Below are 20,346 nucleotides of genomic sequence, written 5' to 3'. Positions count from 1 at the left end.
GTCGACAATCCCCACATGCAACATCAGCTCCTCGGGTACCACAGATAACTTTGCCAAAGATCTCTGACAAAGTTTAGACACATAAATTTTGAAGGTCCAGCTACCCTACCATTACCCACAAGGGTAAAAGAACAGCATCACTGTTTGATAGCTGGAAAGTCCCTATGTGTGTCAACCTCCGTGCTCCGTGGCAAGGTAGACTGGCAAAAATACCCAACCTTTACTCACATCGAGAAAACACTCCCAACATGATTGCTTTCTCAAAAATTGAAGAGGCACCGCTTTCCGAATCTCGAGAGCCAGACTCCCACCAGGATTACTTGCTCAAAAATCGAAGAGGCACCGCTATCCGAATCTTGAAAGCCAGACTCCCACCAGGATTGCTTTCTCAAAAATTAAAGAGGCACCGCTCTCCGAATCTCGAGAGCCAAACTCCCACCAGGATTGCTTTCTCAAAAATCGAAGAGGCACCGCTATCCAAATCTCGAAAGCTAGACTTACAACATGATTGCTTTCTCAAAAATCAAAGAGGCACCACTCTCTAAATCTCGAGAACCAGATCCCCAATAGGATTGCTTGTTCAAAAATCGAAGAGGCAATGCTCTCCGAATCTCAAGAGCCAGATCCCCAACAGGATTGCTTGTTCGAAAGCTGAAGAGGCATCGCTCTCCGAACTTTGAGAGCCAGATTTCCTTGGATAAAATTTGTCTACAATCTTCACACGCAACATCAGATTTCCAGATACCACAAAATACTTTTTCAAAGTGCTTTGACAAAGTTAAAACACGTGAAGCTTGCAGCTCCTAATATATTGTTATAACCAAGAAGGGTAAATGAATAACATTACTACTTGTTGTTGGGGAAATTCCTATATATGTCTACCTCCACCCTTTACGGACAGGCAGACCTGCAAAAATGCTTAACTATTCCTCATATCTGAGAGGGCACTCCCAACGAAGCCTCTCAAAATACTTAGCTTCCTTTCCCCCGATAATACCTCTGCAAATAAGCTACACCAGAGCAAGAGTATTTCATATCATCAGGGTTAAAAGCAAGAGTATCCCATATCATGCTTCTTCCCTGTCTTTTCCTTTGCATTGCTCTTACCTGCAAGACAAGAAGAAAGAAAGTAATCAGTCGGAACCTGAAATCAAACTTCCAATTTGGAACTGATTGCTCGGAACCTTTGCCTGGTTGCTTACCTATCATTGCTCTCGAGTACTCATCCTCAACTGTTGTCAAGGTCACGAATCCTTTCGGCATATACTTCAGAACAGTTGATACGATATTGGCTCTTTATATTAAAGCTGGCAAGCATGGATGAGTCGTTGAGAAGTAATGCTCTGAAGGACCATTCAAATGCAAAAGGTGCGCACCACTTCTGTGATGCAAAAGATTGAAGCAGAAGGTTCAACAATGAGCTAGAACATATCACTATAGCACGACGCCCTCACTGCAGAACCGCATAATCCAGACAGAGAAGTCTAAGTCAAATCCAAGCTCGGCTTCAACAACATTTCGCTAGCAACGTCACCAAAGAGCAAAGCCTCGCCATACCACATCCACTACTTTGTCAACAGAAAAAGTATCCCATATCATCAAGGTTGAATGAACTCTTGATTTGATAGACTTGTTTTGACCATCAAATTCTTGAGTCGGCCTTATACTCTAGAGGAAACTAGAAAACTTTCCAGCCCAGTTCAAGAATAAGCCTATGGAAAGTTACTTCTTCAAAAGAAAAAGTATCTCATATCATCTCTTCTCATTTTTCTTCTCTTTGTCCTTCCTGCTGCCTGTAAGATAGGGAGAATGAGAACAATTAGCCGGAACTCAAAATCAAACTTATGATCTGGGACTGATTGCTTGGAGCTTTGATTGCTTACCTTGTCTGTCACCTCTTTCGGCAGATCTCCTAGCTCGGCGACTTGGGGGACTCCTACTACATGGTTTGTATCGCGCTTGACCAAGCCTAAAACTATAAGTAAGCTTCAAGTGAAAATTGATACATTACCTTGTGCATCTCCACCGGTTAAAGATACCACCCCTAGATGAAGGAAGAGTACTTCCAGAGAAGATGCCACATCTATCTATACGACAGATAAGGCAAGTGAAGACGATACCACATTTCGGTACTTAGAAGTTTCATGATTACTCAGCGGCTTGGATCTTGCAAGTCCCCAACCGATGAGCTTCCCTCACTTAGGAACTTAGGGGAGCACTGTTTGTACCATACTTGACCAATCTCGAAACTACCGAGCACCAGTCAACGTTATACCGTTAAGGACCCATAAGAGTTTCCTTCCAACCAATAGGCCAATCACAGCGTGACATGTGTCAACATCAGAAGCCAATCATAGCACGACACGTGTCAACATCAAAAGCTAATCACAACACGACACGTGTCAATTTCAGAACAAAGGTAGAAACTCTCTTCTATAAAAGGAGATCATTCTCCCATAATATTTCCTAATGTCATTTGTACTAAATCATTCACTAGTACTCACTAAAGGAGAGCTTGAACCTATGTACTTGTGTAAACCTTTCACAATTAATGAGAACTCATCTACTCCGTGGACGTAGCCAATTTGGGTGAACCACATCTTGTGTTTACTTTCCTGTCTCTATCCATTTACATACTTATCTACACTAGTGATCGGAGCAATCTAGCGAAGGTCACAAACTTGACACTTTTTGTTGTACCAAAGTTCTCACTGATTTCGTGCATCAACAAAGGTAATAAATGTTGCAGTCATATTTAGAATAGAAATGTGATTGTGTAAATCCTAGGGAATTTGGGTATGTATCTTATATCCCTATTAGGATTTAGATTACCTATTAAATGTTGTAATCCTAAAGGAAAAGGTTTTACCCTTCCTACTACTATAAATAAAGGCACAATGGGGTGAATCAAACACACCTCACAATTAAATCAATCTCTCTTCTCTCTAATAGTGGTCGGCCCCCTCTCTCTCTCTAAACCCTAGATCATTCAATCAAATAGGTATACAACACGTTATCAGCACGTTCTTACCAGAAGCTAAGGAATTGACACATCGTTGGAGGAGGCTATCATCCACCAAATTCAAAGGCTTATTTGTTTTCTGCTAATCAGGTACGCTTAAAATAAAAGAAGATATTTGAAATGTCCACGAAGCATAAAAACATTCCCCATGATGCATGAACCCCTCTATGTTTATATTTTCCTTTCGATATATATATATATATATTGTATATGCTCATATTTTTGTCAATATATATATTTGTTTCATGCATCGCACAATTAAATTGTTATGTGGAATTTGTGAGTCAAAGTACAAAATTAAATTAGAAGCATATTTAGGGTTTTTCCTAAACCCTATGGGATTAAAAAAAAAAAAAGAAGATGAAATAGGGCATGGTGCGGCACACCACCGTACCATCACTGTGCAAACTGCCTAGGCCTGCAGCCTGCTTACCCAGACACCAAGTCCAGTTACTTGGGTCTAGTTCTCACTGCCCATTTGCCATTACACCCTTGTCATACCCCGGTCCGCATGCGGCTAGGGCTTACCGTGACAACCCATAGGCCAGCCCTTGCTTGGCCTTCCCTCGTGCCTTCCCTCGACCTAACTTGCAGCTTGGATTTCTTCTTTTTTTCCACCCAGGCCCGTGGCCTGCAGCCACCATGAGCTGTTTTCCTGTAGCCAACCCGATGACCTTTGGGCCTTGCCTTATGCTTAAGGCACCCAAACCCGTGCCTCTTAACCCACGACACCAAGCCTAAAATTATTTTGGGGCTATATTCTCGATCCAATAATATTATTTTGCTTCTATAATCAACCTTGTATGGCCCGATTTATTGAATTAATTAAAAGTGACCTGCAGTCCATTAATCTGATAATGAATCCAAAATTAATGATCTGAAGTTCACTTTTGGACATTAACGATTCAATAATTTATTTTTATACTTTGAATTGTCACATACTTTCGTAGTAATGAAGCTCTCACACTTGAGTTCCCGAAGACAACTCAAATCCACTACACTTAGTTAGTATATTGCATTATGTGTTTCTTGCAAGAAACTCTCATTATGAACTAATTGTTCATAAAACTAAATTGAACTTGTAGTTTCAAATTTAGTGCCTTTGAAACCTGAAGTTTTCATTCAAAACATACCACATGAAACTCGTAGTTTTCATGCATAAATTAAACCAATACATGTCTAAAGAACCTATATGTTCTACGATATATGTCAATGGCTTACCATATAACTAATCATGTTTTCTCCCTCCGTTTTAGGGACATGTTGAACTTGAACAAGCTCGATACTCCGCTTTAGAAGTCTCTGGAAGAAACTATCTGAAGTGGGTTCAAGACATAAAGTTCCATCTCACTGTAAAGGGTATTAGAGCCACCATCAAGACATCTATCGCCGACAAACCTGTTGACGAAGCTCAGAAGGCTACTGGGATGATCTTCATCCGAAGACACATTCATGATGCACTGCAGACTGAGTATCTCATTAAGGAGGACCTACGCACCATTTGGCTTGCTTTGGTCAACCGTTTCAATCACCAGAAAGACATATACTTGCCTAAAGCAAGATATGACTAGCAGCATCTTCGCTTCCAGGACTTTAAGTCCGTGAATGAATACAACTCTAAAGTTTGTAGAATCCATTCTCTGTTGAAATTCTGCAAAGTGGAACTAACCGAATCAGATCTCCTGGAGAATACCTATTCGACCTTCCATGCCACCAATATTGTCCTGCAGCAATAATATAGGGCACAAAAATTCACCAAGTTTTCGGATTTGATCTCTGTTTTACTTTTATCTGAAAAGTAGAACCAGCTTTTGATGAAGAATCATCAAGCTCGACCTACTGGCTCCAACACCGCGCCTGAAGCGCATGCGACCTATTCTATCAGCCATAAATGACGAAAAAGCCGTCGTGGCCGTGGCAATGGGCGGCAAGCCCAACCATGGGCCTAAGGTCAACATAGTGCCTCACCTAAGGGAAGAATTGTGACCCAGCAGCGTCTACCACTTGCCCCAAGGTCCCAAACTTCAAGAACAAGGGAAAAGCTCTCGTTCAGGCTACTTTTACTAAACTGGACATGTGTTATCGCTGTGAATCAAGGGATCATTGATCACGCGTATGCCGAGCTTCCCCTGAGGCTATTGCCAAGTATCATTCCCGTCGTGAGTCTAACTTTGCACATGTGGCTTATCCGGAAGATGCAACTACATCATTGGAGATATCAGATTTCCAGGAGGCGTCAGCGCCTATGGATGACTAAAATAGACATGTATTTCAGGTGTTTACCCCTAGTGGCCGAACCCACTAGGAGTGGCCGGCCCTACCCCCTATTTTGCTAGGTTTATGGTTTAATTTTGAACAATTTTTCTTAGTATTTGGAATAATTTGTTTGGTTTTGGTTTGTTTTGAATTATGGATTGTTATTTGAATATTATTTTCTCGAATGGCGTAATTGAATGAAAGGACTTATATTTATACATGTGACCAATTCAATCAATTTATTTCTAGGTATGTCTAGTGGGGAAGTTAATTGTTTGGCAGATAGTGCAATCACGCACACTATCTTGTGTGAACGCCACTATTTTACTAACTTCATACCCAATAAAGCTCCTTTGATGACTCTCTTAGGCTCATCCAACCTGATTGAAGGATACGGAAATGCACCTATCATGTTGTTTAATGGTATAATTCTAATCATTAAGGAGGCACTCTATTCTCCACGTTCCGGAAGAATGTTGCTGAGTTTTAAAGACATTCGAGATAATCAATATCATCTTGAAACCACTGAAGATCATGGTTCTGAATTTCTTTGTATCACTTCGTATGAATATGGCCATAAGCATATTCACGAGAAGTTAGAACACTTGCCGAGTGGGTTGTACATCACAACCATTCGTGGCATAGAAGCCCACAGTGTGGCCGGCCCTATGCTTAAGTTCTCGGACATTTTATTGCTTTGGCATGATCATTTGGGACATCATGGACGTGACATGATGCACCGTATCCTTAAATCTTCACACGGGCATAAGTTACATCCCTATGTTGGACTCCCACCATGCAAAGTGTGTTCTTTAGGGAAGTTGAATACTCAACCCTTATATATAAAGATTATTCATGACCCCCCTAAATTTCTTTAGAGGATTCAAGTGGACATTTGTGGACCAATCCAACCAACCTGCGGACCATTTAGATACTTTATTGTGTTGGTTGATGCATCGACAAGATGGTCACATGTTTGCTTGTTGTCTACACGCAATGCTGCGTTTGCTAAACTCCTAGCTTAAATCATTAAGCTAAGGGCTCACCACCCTGATTATCCGATCAAGTCGATTCGACTGGATAATGCTGGAAAGTTTACGTCACAGACTTTTGACGATTATTGCATGTCAATAGGGATAAATGTGGAACATCCTGTACCCCATGTTCACACCCAAAACGGCCTGACAGAAGCTTTCATAAAATGCCTTCAATTGATAGCTGGGACTTTGGTTATGCGAACCAAACTGCTTGTATCTGCCTGGGGCTATGCAATATTGCACGCAACTATGTGAAGGAACTTTTGTGAAAAACATCTTCATTTGAGCAACATTAATTGCATGCAATTAACATTTAAAGGTAGAATCATGCTTGTATGCACTCAAAAACAAAACATTACCCATGAAATTCAAAGCCTAATAGAAAGGTGAACCAAGACTCAACTCAAGAACATAGTGAGTTGAGATATTTTATACCTTTGTTGATTCCTCTTTGTATAAGCATGGCTAATCACCCAAGGAAAGGGCCTTCATTCCTTGCTTCTTAGTTCCATCGATTTCTTGAAGGAGGATGGTAGAAAGGATTCTCCAAGTTCCCAAAATTGAGAACCTCTAATTTTTCCACACCAAGGAGGGATTTGAAGAAGAGATGAGTGACCTTGGAGGATGAGAGATTGCTAGCTAATCTCCTCCAAGGGGGCCGGCCTCTTAGAGAGAAAAGGAGAGCATTGTGTTCTCATATTTTCTCTAAAAAAAACCCTAAGGATGAAATGGCTATAAAGTTGCCTTTATACCACCTCATAATGGAGTGGCAAACTTGCAATTAAGGCAAGTTCACTACCCTCCTCTATTTGGCCGGCCTTAAGGGTTTATTGGGCTTTCAAGCTCTTTGTTTATTCAAGTTGTCATACAACTTGAGTTAATGGGCTTGACATTCAAATCCCATTGGGCCTTGTGGCCCAAAACTAACCCTAGGTCTATAACGAATTTATTCGTTTGATTAATTAATATATTAATTAATCCTAGCCATAAATAATTAAACCATTTAATTATCCTTACTCATCTCCGTTGTTTCTTCAATCTCTACCTTACACGGTGTACGATCCATTAAGTTTCTTTTAGCGAGGCAGTGGGCAATTGTTACTCTTAACGATCGATTGTGAATTGAAACTTACTTTCAATTCTCCCCCTTGAATGTGATTTGGAACGACTTCCTAAATCTCATTCATACTCTGGCCAGAGATTCTTAATCATATCATAGAGTATTCTTCCTCAAACGGTTCGAAGGTTAAAGATCCCTTGTTGCGTATTCACTTGCCTCCATGCCTAAGTGGTTTAACCCCAACTATGCCGTGGACACCCTCTGACAGAGTGACTTTGACATAGTCAAAGATCAAAGACCTAACCACAAGATAACTATGATGCCTCAGGTTAAAGGACTACTTTGCATTATCCCAACCATGAGTTCTCATGTGACATAAGTATGAGAACTCCTCGTTGATCGTGTTCATCAGTGGACTCATTCTCTATTGAGCACCTACATGCTTGTCTTGGTGTCAATCACACCAATGACTCGAGACCAGTCACTTTCCCTGAGAGAAGACACAGCACGTACTGATCTTAACGGACTGTCAATGCCTAATTGGTAATCCTATGATCAGGAACGTTTAGGATATGTATACGAAAGAGAATGGTCTCATGAATCTAACTTCTTTAAATTACATTCTCCTAATTACATATTCCTTGGACTTATCGTTTAAGCATATAACATTTATATGAGATGGCTTAAAATAATAATCTTTGCTCTGGATATTAAACTAGATTAGTTTAACATGTGAAATGTCGTAAAGTATCATCATATGATTGGTTTTAGGGCACATTTCCAACACTATATTGGTCCGCCTGAGGGGCCACCGCTACCCAACCATATTCACCGTTACAGTTGGTTATTGGATACTAGTTTGACGTCTCATATTTACGGGTGTTTGGGTGAACCATTTATGTGCCAATAGCGCCGCCGCTACGTACCAAAATGGGTCCTCAGAGAAAAATGGGAATCTATGTCGGTTATGATTCGCCATCAATTGTTCGCTACTTAGAACCCTTGATAGGAGATCTCTTTACTGCACGTTTTGCGGATTGTCACTTTGATGAGACAGTCTTCTTGTCATTAGGGGGAGATAAGCATGCTAACATTCTCGTAGAACGCTGTGAATTGTCGTGGTATGCTCCCATTATGTCTCATTTAGATCCCCTCACTTCCCAGTCTAAAACTGAGGTGCGTCGAATTATAGATCTTCAGAGCATTGCTCAAAGCATGCCGGATGCTTTTAATGATCTAGCAAAGGTGACAAGATCACATATACCCGCTGCAAACACACCTGTAAGGATATATGTACCCTATGTATGTCAACAACACGCTTGGGAAGGCTGGACCGTCCCCGAAGGTGGGGAGGCCGCACCCTGCACGCGGCAAGGTACATTAGGGCTAGCAAATCATCTGCTTTGACCCTGAAGCGTGGCAGACCCCTTGGTTCAAAGGATTCACAACCCCGGAAGAGAAAAATGGCACCAACTAGTGACCCTAGTTTGAATCCGACAATCGCTCACTTATCCGTTCCAACGTATGAGGTTATTCTAGATTACGGTGATGCTTTAGATGAAACATGTCGGCCTTTCGAGAATCGCAAGATTTCGGTCCACTACACAGTATTGGATGAGGTTTGGAATATGAATGAGATGATCGTCGAAGATGTATTCTCGTAATGAGTAGCTGCTGACATCATGCTTAGTGATGACATTGAACCACGTTTTGTCGATGAATGCCGACATAGAACCGATTGGTCAAACTGGAAACAAGCAAACCAGGTCAAACTCGATTTGCTCGCGAAACGTAAGGTATTTGGACCTATCGTTCCTACACCACCACGCGTGAAGCCCGTTGGTTACAAGTGGGTTTTTGTGAGGAAGTGTAATGAGAAAAATGAAATAGTGCGATACAAAGCACGCTTCGTAGCGCAAGGCTTCTCTCAGCACCTAGTACGATGTCTCAACTACTTCATGATGGATTGAAGAATCACAAATCCAACTCCATACGATGGGAATAAGAGTTTTATCGCAATGCTCAGGTTTTCCCAGAGGAACAGAAAAGTGGAGGATTTCCAATACCTTTATTTATTTTGTTCTAATATCTTATTACTTTGAAAATTTTAAATCGCTTTACCATGAAACAAAGAGCTCGACCTAACTATTTGTTATCATTTTTTCCGAAGGGGATATGTGCTAATTGCACATCCCTTCTCCTTGTCAGATCCTGTGACGTTGGACTAACTCAGTCCAACACTATTCTGGTCGAGCTAGTAACTCCGACAACGACACAGCCTCTCTGAAGAGCATGACAAACTCCTAAGATGGGGATAAGTTCACTGGAGGCAAGTCAACCCTAGAAAAGATATAAAGTTCAACTCCGGAACTCTATGCGGGTCAACATTTCACCTTAAATTCGATTCATAGTCCTCTCGCCGGAAGTCTACTGCAACTCAGTTTGATTCGTAGTCCTCCCATTGTTTTTCTTGCCTTATCAAAGTTTGTAACTGGAAATGGGAATAAAATTCACTTTTGGAAAAACAGTTTTGTTCTATGTTTTACTGATATCATTCAAAAAACTGTATGTTATTGTTAATTGGTGGGGATAAATGTTTATGGTCGGAAAAAAATTCGAAGGGGAAGAAGAAGATGCATAAGGCTTTGCTATATTTTGTTTTCTAATGTTTAATTTGATTTTGTTTTTCTATTTATTTATAATGGCTTTTTACTTTTAAGTAATTAATCATAAGGGTGAACTTGTCGTTGAAGAGGTAAGGTGAAAGTGAGATTGGGTCTATAGGCCAGATCTCTACCAAACCACACCCTTTCAGCCCATTGGCACTGAAAGATCAAATATGTTGAAGTTTCAGGGTGCATTTTGCATATAGGGAACAAGGGATTGGGGCTTAGCGTCCTACGAAATAAGCAATCAAAGGTGGGGGAGTGCATGATCAATTGCCATAGAAAGAGCTTGATTTTAGGGAGAGTGTTGCAGCCCCAAATCCTATGCCATATGTCCGGATTAAGACTGTGAGACGAGCATGGCTTGTTGGATCTAGGCTTAGACAAAGCTCTACAATGAGCCCAATGATACCTAGTTTGACACAGAACTCACCAGATTTTGAGAATGGCCATATGAATCTATCAGCGATGTTACCGCTGCCTCAGAGGATTTTCTAAATTTCTCTAATTTACGGAAATGAGAGAATCAAATTGGAGTTGTGCATGCACATTACCCTAGCCAACTTGCCTAACCCACGTTTGCTCATAGTGGAGGCTTTTCAAACCCACCAAGCAGGCATTTATGGAACCATTCCAATAAATTTAAGGGGCATTTTAGTTTAAATACCAAATTCAAAAGAACTTTTGTTAGATAGTAGTTAAAATACTATACATTTTAGTTTAGATACTAGTTAAAAAGTCAAACTAACTTGCTAGTTAAAATGACAAGAATGTCCAACTCTATTGTTATAAGGCCATAGCCAATTAACATTCTCAATGAATTGTGACTAACATGCATGCATAAGACTTTTGTTAGAAGAAAAAATTTCAGTAGTTAATCACTTCGGGCGTAGGGTCTAGTTCCTGGATTTTGGGCTCCGCTAAAACCCCAAGACCTATGCCCTAAACCCTAAACTCCTCCAAAGGACATTCTAAAACCATAGACTCAAAATGATCAACTCCAAAACCGAGATGGACCTTCTAAAATGTTAAACCCTCAAAGTTAACCCTGTACTTTAACACTATGTTTGGATGAGGGAAATAGATTTGGAATTTTGACAAAAGTTAGAATTTATAAATTTGACATGGACCAATTCCCTTGTTTGGATTCACAAATATAGAAATATAGAATTTCCACGTGGAAAAAAAAACTTGGAATTTGAGACCTCCAATTCCCAAGTTTAAATTCCATGTAAATAGATGTAATTTCTAAATTTCTATGAGTGAGATTTTAAATTTAAATTCCGTTATTCTTTTAGGTTAGCCAAACAAGAAAATTCACAAATTTTAGAAAATCAAATTCCGTTATTTTAAAATTCCCTAGTAATCTTAAATTTCCTCATTCAAACAGAGAGTAAGGGACCTTATAATATTCTAAAAAAAAAGGCTTGAGGAGAAGATGGTAATCTCCCATGTCGTATTCAATTGAGAATTTGAAAAAGTTTAAAAGAGTTATAAATTCATGGAGTTTAATGGTGTTCCACACATTCCATGTGAATTTTGGATAAAATCATTAGAAATCTTAGAGGTTGAGGTTTGATTTCCCAAAGCCAATAAAAAAACAGTATAAAATCCCTCTAAATCCATTAAAATACTTCATCATTAAAATACTTTAAAATCCAATTGTAATTGAATACATTTGGAGTTTTATGAACTACTTTAAAATCCTGAAAAAATGCACTCTAATTTTGTTAAGTTTTATACTCTTTTAAAATGTTGATTGAATACCTGTGAACTTCTACAAATTCATTTGAAATCTTGATTGAGTACATATAAATTTATCTACTCTTATACTCTTAAAAGCTTTTAAACTCCAAGTTGAATACATCCCCTCAGTCAGAGGCTCACTTGCAATAAAATGTGTGGCTTATCCTAAAATATTTAATAGAACTTTGTAATTTTTTTCTTAAAACCTATGCGCAACTTGGCATTTAATATAAATTTAATCCACAATCCTAATTGAAACGGCACGTCCACAACTGAATGTTGGTAAATTAAAACCAGACATTCTAGATTTCATTGGAAGCACAAAGTTTGACAGCTACATTAACTCTGAGATTACCATTACTTGAATAATGTACTTAATCATAACACATTTGTAACAAAAAATACACTTGCAAGCTGCAGCTTGATCATCCGATTCTGATGGTTCGGTACTCGCGAGTAAGACCATACTTACCAATTATTTCGACATTATCAAAACAGTTACCCAGTTGACTAGTGCACAGTGAAGATTTGGACTGTTAATTGTCATTCAAACTACTCGTAACTAGAATTCGACCTCGTTGTGTACTCTGCCACGAGCTGAGCGAAGGACGATGATTTGTTTTCCAGCAATCTTGCTGGAGAATCATATTCCTCAATAAGCCCTGCAACACGATCAAAAATACGTTAAAAGTAAAAACAAAGGGGATCATTAGGAACGTTGGATGGATTCATATGGCAATACTAACCGTGACTTAGAAGCAGAACCATGTCACTGTCAAGAACAGAAGTTATACGATGCGCAATAGTAATGACTGTGCAGTCAGTAAAGTGTTGTCGAAGGGTCTGCTGGATCAGATTATCTGTAGCCGTATCAACCGATGCGGTAGCTTCATCAAGCACCAAAACCTTACTTTTCTTCAGGAGCACACGGCCAAGGCAGACCAACTGTCTCTGACCCATACTCCAGTTCTCTCCGTTCTCGCTAACTGCAGCAATTCTCGAAACATAAGCACAAATAATTTCCATGACATAGCATGAAATTGAGAGCATCTATATAGCCTCTAAATTAAGAACAAACCTGTGGAATCCAGCTTTCCTTCCTTTTTCCTAACTTCATCTCCAAGTTGGCACTTTTCGAGGGCCTAAAACAAATAAAAGACATGCTAATGAGTGACACCAATTTAGAACTGAAATATGTTTAGTGGGAACAAAATTCCTGTCATCAATGTAAAATCAACCCACCTCCCAAATTTGTTTGTCTGTGTACTCTTCAAGCGGGTCCAGATTGCTTCTTACAGTCCCTTCAAACATGGTTGGGTCCTGAGGGATAATGCTCAGCCTAGACCTCAAATCATGCAGTCCAATTGAAGAGATATCAATACCATCTATCAAAATCTGGCCGGCACAAGGATCCACAATTCGGAAAAGGGTCTGTATGAGAGTTGATTTGCCACTGCCAGTTCTCCCCACAATCCCAGTTTTCAGTCCCCCAGGAAAGGTACATGTGAGACCTTGCAACACAAGTGGCATGTGTGGAGCATAGCGGACCTACATAAACATGAAATAACAGTCATAAACATGACTGATCCTATATCGTATGAAGAAATAAACCAGAACAGGAAGTACCTGAAGATCACGTATATCAACTTCTCCATGTGATGGCCAAGAACGATCTGGCTGATTGGATTCTATTACAAGAGGAGGCTCACTGGGAATATTAGTGTACTGTATTAATCTCTCCACTGATATTATTCTGTTCTCCACATTGCAAAGATTCCATATACACCAAGCTTGTAACATGTTTAGATTAAGTCCATATGTGACAGCCAATCCCGCAAGGCCTTTAGGGTAAAACATCCAAAACAGATAAGAATAGAGAGAATTCATAGATTTGCTTAACAATTATTTCAAGAATAATCAGTAAAACAAATGAGGAATAGCACTTGCCTGGATCAATCACCCCTGCTGGAATAGAAATCAAGAAAATCAAGGAAAATCCAAATGTGATAGATGACAACATATCCAAGCGAAAACATAGCCATTCCATTGCAGCTGCTGTATGGAAATTAGGCCGACCAAAACTATCGTTTAATTTCATGTTTGTATCCCTGAATCTTGATTCCTGGTCGAAGCTTCTAATAGTCGTTGACCCTGAAATTGTTTCGGCAAAATGTTGTATCACTGGAGCTTTGCATACTCCAACCAATCGTGCTAGTTCTCTTGCTGCAGGAATGTAGTATTGCTGCATCAATATAAATTTGTGAGCATTTTTTTAACATGATTCTTGTATATTCTTGGCTGTAACAGGAGTAAAATTTTCCGTCAAAGAGGAAGCCAAGTTTGGGCATGTATAGGCATGAAGAAAGAGCATCAATAGAGCATGAACAACGAAGAATTAAAACCGAAGGATTTTCGACAGTTGAATTCATGTGATAAGTTGACAATGATAAATTGACGTATCAGTACAACGTATAAGATAGGAGCATTCGAACAAAGTGAGAAGAATTACCTGATACCAGATACAGATTGCAACCACGGGGATAAAAATGATGAAAACCTGCCATGCAACCTGTGACATCACTGCAATAATTCCCAAAAGCTGGATCATTGAGTTCGCAAGGCCCCCAAGTTGATTCGGCATGTTCATGTCCACTACATTTTGGTCAGTAGAAGCCTGCAAGAAATTATGTAGCAACATTTATTCAACTACTGATTTTAGAAATATATTTTGCTTTGAACCACCCAATCAGGCATGATATTACAAATATATTTCACTTACTCTGTTTAGGATTCGTCCACCTGGAGTCGAATCAAAGAAAGACATTGGAGCACGGAAAATGCTATGGTGCATTTTACTAAAGAGTATAGTTGCTGTTTTGTACCCAGCTGTTGCAAGAAACACAGATCTGAAGAGAATACATAAAGAACTTCCAATAGCCAAAGCAACGTACACAATTATCAGTGTAGAGCTTGTAACAGCAGGTTTCGCATCCTCAGACACAGGAGTTGCCCAAGCCATCCAGTAATTGCTTCCAATTTGAAGGATCTGAAACAGAATTTGTCCAAGCAATATAAAAGGCACTAGAGCTCCACCGTACGCTGTGGTGATATACTTCCAGTAGACTGAAAACCCAACTCTACCCTTCTCTCTCTCTTCTTCTTGAACAATCTGCCCTTTTGGCTCACCTAAATCATCTGTTTTACTATTTTGAACATGTCTGCTTTCTTCTTTTTGGACAACCCTATTAGTACTAGCAGAATTTCCTTCTTCTTTGCTCACACTTATTTTTTCAGCAGGCCCTTCCTCTACAGAATTAAGCGCGGACAAAGCTTCCTCATGCGCACCCACAAGTTCCTCAAAATCAGTTCCGGAATTAAGAATATCATTGAACTTTCCAGCTTGAGTAATCCTTCCGTCCTTCATAACCTGATGACAAGGAGTGACTTTGAGTGGACATATACAAAGTAGATAATATCACGTATTGTAAATTGGAATTTCATAAAAAAAGCTGTGTGGATATTTTACCAATATAAGATCAGCAGCCGGCAAGAACTCCACTTGATGAGTGACATAAATTACTGTTTTCGAACTCAACAGGCCTAGCAAACATTCCTGTAGTGCAATTGTCAATTAAATAAATTAATAATGAAGTGTCAAACAAAAGAATATTATTGATGCATATGTCAATTGTTCGATGATGCAAATAACTTTGAAGATTCAGTTTATTACATATGGAATCACACTAGAATAGAGAAATGAAATACCTTAAAAAGGTGGGATCCTGTATGAGCATCAACGGCACTAAAAGGATCATCAAACAGATAAATATCAGCATCTTGGTATACAGCACGTGCAATTTGTATTCTTTGCTTCTGCCCTCCACTTAAATTGATTCCCCTCTCCCCTATAACCGTCTGATCACCAAACGATAGAACTTCGAGGTCCTTCTTTAACGAACATGCTTCTAGAACCCTGTCATAACTTTCTTTGTCCATCTGTTTACCAAACAATATGTTTTCTTCTATATTTCCACTCTGTATCCATGGTGACTGAGAAACATAGGCCTTGGTTCCACACAACTTAAGAGTCCCAGATGTCTTTGGAACTTCTCCCAGAATGCATGAAAGTAAGCTCGACTTGCCCGAGCCAACGGTACCACAAACAGCAACTCTTGTACCACGGCTCACTTTGAAATTTATATCCTTCAATGTTGGATTAGGGGAAGATAAATCCCAAGAGAAATTCCCATCGACTATCTCAACTGTTGTATCAGAACTACCTCTTGGGATGTTCTCTATAACATCTGGCTGCAAGTCATCAAGACGAAGGAATGATGCAATTCTATCAAGAGATACCTTAGTTTGTGCTATCATTGAAATTGTGTCCGGAAGACTATAAATAGGCTCTTGAAGAATTCTGAACGTTGCAAGTGCAGATAAGATCTTCCCAGATTCAAGTGGGATTCCCAAAAGCATGCAAGCAACAAAAGTGACCACAGACACAAATGTGGGGGCACCCCAGAAGACAAATAAGGTCATGGCCAAAGTGTAAACAAACTTTTGTAACCATCCTGCCTCTGACTTCCGGAGCTCATTAATTTTAGACAAAAACTTCATCTCCCATGCTTGAAGCTTGAGAATTCTCATGTTCCTCAAGATCTCAGATGTTGCCTTCATCCTTTTATCTTTTGACTTCATTAACTTGTCCTGAAACTTCTTCTGCAAGGACCCCAGGGGAACATTTACCAACATAACAATTATCGTTGCAATCAAAGTTGCGATAGCAGCAAGACCAAGATTTATGTACAAAATCACTAGGGCCAAGCCAACTTGTACAAGGATCATCCATGGATAGTGCATGTACCAAGTGAAGTTACCAATCCTCTCAGCATCGACAGTCATAAAATTGATAATCTCACCGCTTGTGTGGCCCTGCTTGGACTGGCATGACAAGGTCAAACCCTTGTTATAGATGGCTGTAACAAGTACTGCGCGGATTCTTACTCCTACCTGTTGCGTCTTAAAGAACCAGTGCCTCTGAGTGAGGCACTCCACGAGCTTTGCCAACAAAAATGCAGAAACCAAAACATAGCCTTCATTTTTGAACTGCCGTCGCCCATAGAGGTATTGAACAAGTGTGTCGATCAGATATGGACCAACATAAGACGCCATTGTGTAAAAAATCCCAAATGAAGCGGTCAAGAGAATCTCTTTCCAGGCTGAGAAGACTAATGCCTTCACCAGATGAAGTGTGGTAACTCTGCCGCTCCCACCACACCCCACATCGAGCTTACTTTTAAAACGAGGATAGGACCCAAATACACTGTCAACCTTATCTAGGTCGGGAACATCCTTAAGGTCCAACGCCTTCTTATTGCCAGCCGCAATTAGAGGACCCATCCAAGCAAAAGTAAGAATGCTGAAAATTCCAGCGTTTGAATAAGGGTTAACATTTGTTCCCCCTCTCGACTTATTTGACTCTCCATCATTACCTACACTAGTACTACGATTACCGTTCAAAAAGGGTTCCTCAAGAACAGAATCTCTACCCTCTTTCTTCCCGAAAAACCCCACATACATGAAAAACAAACCCGAAACAACACAGACAACATCGAAAATCAAAGATTTAACAGGCAACGAAACACGATCCTTGTGAAGAACAATGTCAATGACAAGGGAATAGCAAGAAATAGAGAAATAGAAACCCCACCAAACTCTCAAAAAGTTTGGGAACTTAATGGATTCAGCAGAATTGGAGAATTGGGTATGCAAATAAACACAAACTGCACCCCAAGAGAGTGTTCTAACAGCTAAATCCAAAAGGGTCACTACTTTTTCATCAGACCAACCATTTTTGTACCAAGAAAAGTAGTTCAATAAACAAAAAACCAGACAAAACCCAGAAACACAGAAAGTACAAATTAAAGCCTGCTTGTAGTACGAATTTCGGCTATTTGAAAACCTCTGTTTCGGAGCCTCTCCTCCTCCTCCATCACCCAACTTGAATTTCCTCCACAACCAAGAGAAGAACAACACAAATACCAACACTATGTGTAATGAACCAGAAAACCCATGTATAAAAACCGGTTTGAGCAGAAAATCGGTACCTGGATGCATCAGTGATGTGTAGTGTGAGAAGAAGATTGAGAGACGTGGTTTGATGAACCAAAAAACTCCACGATTTCTGGAGCTTTTTGCTCGGGGGTTCTGCAATTCTGGGAAAAGGGGTTTGAGTTTTGTTATTGGAGGTAGATTTTTGGGTGTTGTTATATAGGGGGGAGGGAAAGAGAGAGAGAGAGAGAGAGAGTGTGTGTCACTGTAGGAGTGGAAGTATGAGAGTGCAGAGTGAGAGAGGGAATGAAATGTCAAGGTGGAATCTTCCTGGAGAGGAGGCTAACGTAGTGCCCAAGACTCACATGACGGAGATCGCTAGACATAGACGGTAGCAAAGTGACGCAAACAAGTGTAGGTTCGAGGGAAAAAAACAACAATTTGACGGAGATCGCTAGAGTACGTGCTCGCTCTTTGCATATAAGTTCAAATCCTTAGTCATTAATTTAGATGAATTTAAAAGTTAATTAAATATTAATATGCTAAGATTTTTTAGTTTTGAAAAAACCTCCTCTCTCCTCACGTCTCTGTCCTTCTTTTCTCCCTCAGCTCTCCCCTCGTCTACTCCATTGGCTTTGGTCTGAAAAAATAAAAAATTAAGAATTTTTTTTGTTCTGAAAAAATTAAGATGATTGAAAAAACTCTCTCCTTGATTTGCAGCAACGTTCCTAAATTTAAAAAAAAAAAAATACAATGATCTGTAAGTTCAGTTTGGAGGAACATGTATACATTTGATCTTGGGTGTCTCTTGATTTTGCAGCCTCCCCCGTTTCAGCCATCACCAATCCAACCTCCCCCGCTTCAGCCGCTACCAATCCGTTTCATCTCTCCATTGGTTTCGCCGCCGCCCAATTGGGTGTCTCTTGTTTCTGATTCCTCGCGAGCTTGTACCTGTGCAACTCGAGAATCTTGTGTTCGAGCCTGACGACAAGGATTGAAACTTCGCTGCCTCGCTGGGTTGTGGTGGTGGATCGGCTCGTAGAAATCGTCCGGCTCCCAGAGGTGGTCCAGCAGGCACGGGTTCTTGTTGTTGCCGCTCGAAACCAGTTGCCTCCTCACCTCCTCCAACAGTCTCAACATGTACCACTCGGTGTCCAATCTGGGTCGGATCGGCGAGTGACCCGTCGAGTGCGAGTCGGGTGTCAGGTGCAATCTGGATGGAAGACGTGGTCGGATTTGGGAAGCAAATGCAACGTTTCGAAGTCGTCGAACTCGCTCAAGCACACGGTGCATTCCAGAGCTCCCTTGCCGATCTTTCGAACCTTGACGGCGGAGTAGACGAGGGAGAGAAGAGGAAGAGAAGTGAGGGGAGGAGGGTTTTTTAATAAATTTTTATTTTTTTTCAGATTAAAAAATCTTAACTTATTAAATTTAATTAATTTTTAAATTCATTTGAGTGAGGAGTGGACCCCGCACCTGCCACATCATCACTTAACAGTAAAATTGACAGAAATTTTTATGGAGGTTTGATATTACAACGAATTCATAAGTTGAGGTATGACATTGCAATTTTTAAAATATGAGGTATAAGATTGTCTTTCGACACATAATTGAGGTAGTTTTATGTAATTTACCCAAAAAAAATTATGTATATTTATATTTGTTCCTTTTGTTGATTAAATTGTTATTGGCAAGTTGTTTACTAAATTTGTAATTTGCAAGTTGGTTATTTTTGTCAAAACTTTAAAGAGAAATGCTAAAGAGACTCTCAAAAGTGGGATTCTACATGGATTCTTGGACACCTCATGTTTTTTGCGTAATGTTTTATAATTTTGGCACGGAAATTGATGTCAAACCATGACAGAATGTAACGACCAGTCCTAGATTTTATGAAACGGAAGGGCAATTTTGTAATTTCACTTTGGTTGGGAGAGATTTTGTTATGTTTGATTTTGGTCTAATTTAGTGTTCCTTAAAGGGCCCACTCCTTTTATTTGGTCTCCCTCTTCTTCTCTCTTTCTTCCATTTTTCCGTGAGACTATCATTTCTCTCTAACTTTCTCACTCACTCTCGGCCCTCCCATTTCTATCTCAAAACCATCCATCCACAAGGGCACAACAAACAACAACAATGACAACACTCCCACCACCGCCTAAACCAAGAGCACCATGAGCTTGGTCTCATCCTCACGAGCCTAGAACACCCAAACTCACCTCGAACGTCCTTCCGAATCGTCGGGATTGAAACCAAGTTGGGCCGCAACCTTTCAGGCCATTTTTCGACTAAACCACGACAAGTTAGCCATCGAAAAAGGTACCATTCTCTTCGTCTCGTTGAGAAGTATGATTTTTGTTTTTGAATCACTTGATTACGTTGAGTATTGAAGAAGTTATGAGCGTTTAAAGTTGGGGTGTGCTATCCACACACCTCCTTTTACTTCTTACACACCCCTTGTTAATTTCTATCCATTGATTTTCTTCAATTCATTCGATCCAACAGCCGAAAATT

General features: G+C 40.0%; 1 protein-coding gene across 1 annotated transcript; it reads right to left on the bottom strand.

Annotated features, from left to right (window-relative positions):
• Positions 1-12,052: 12,052 nt before the first annotated feature.
• LOC126589712 (ABC transporter C family member 3-like) lies at positions 12,053-18,389 on the bottom strand. The gene is made up of 10 exons (XM_050255090.1): positions 15,553-18,389; positions 15,314-15,400; positions 14,567-15,214; positions 14,297-14,461; positions 13,735-14,029; positions 13,414-13,628; positions 13,030-13,335; positions 12,866-12,929; positions 12,534-12,773; positions 12,053-12,449 (listed from the first exon to the last, which is right to left on the bottom strand). Exons 1-10 carry the CDS (start codon positions 17,902-17,904, stop codon positions 12,340-12,342), a joined length of 4,482 nt encoding a protein of 1,493 aa, XP_050111047.1. The 5' UTR covers positions 17,905-18,389; the 3' UTR covers positions 12,053-12,339.
• Positions 18,390-20,346: the final 1,957 nt, after the last annotated feature.

The sequence above is a fragment of the Malus sylvestris genome, chromosome 11 (assembly GCF_916048215.2).
Source record: "Malus sylvestris chromosome 11, drMalSylv7.2, whole genome shotgun sequence".
Classification (NCBI taxonomy): Eukaryota; Viridiplantae; Streptophyta; class Magnoliopsida; order Rosales; family Rosaceae; genus Malus; species Malus sylvestris.
The sequence above is the reverse complement of the archived record's forward strand: the minus strand, read 5'-3'. Positions and strand labels throughout refer to the sequence as shown.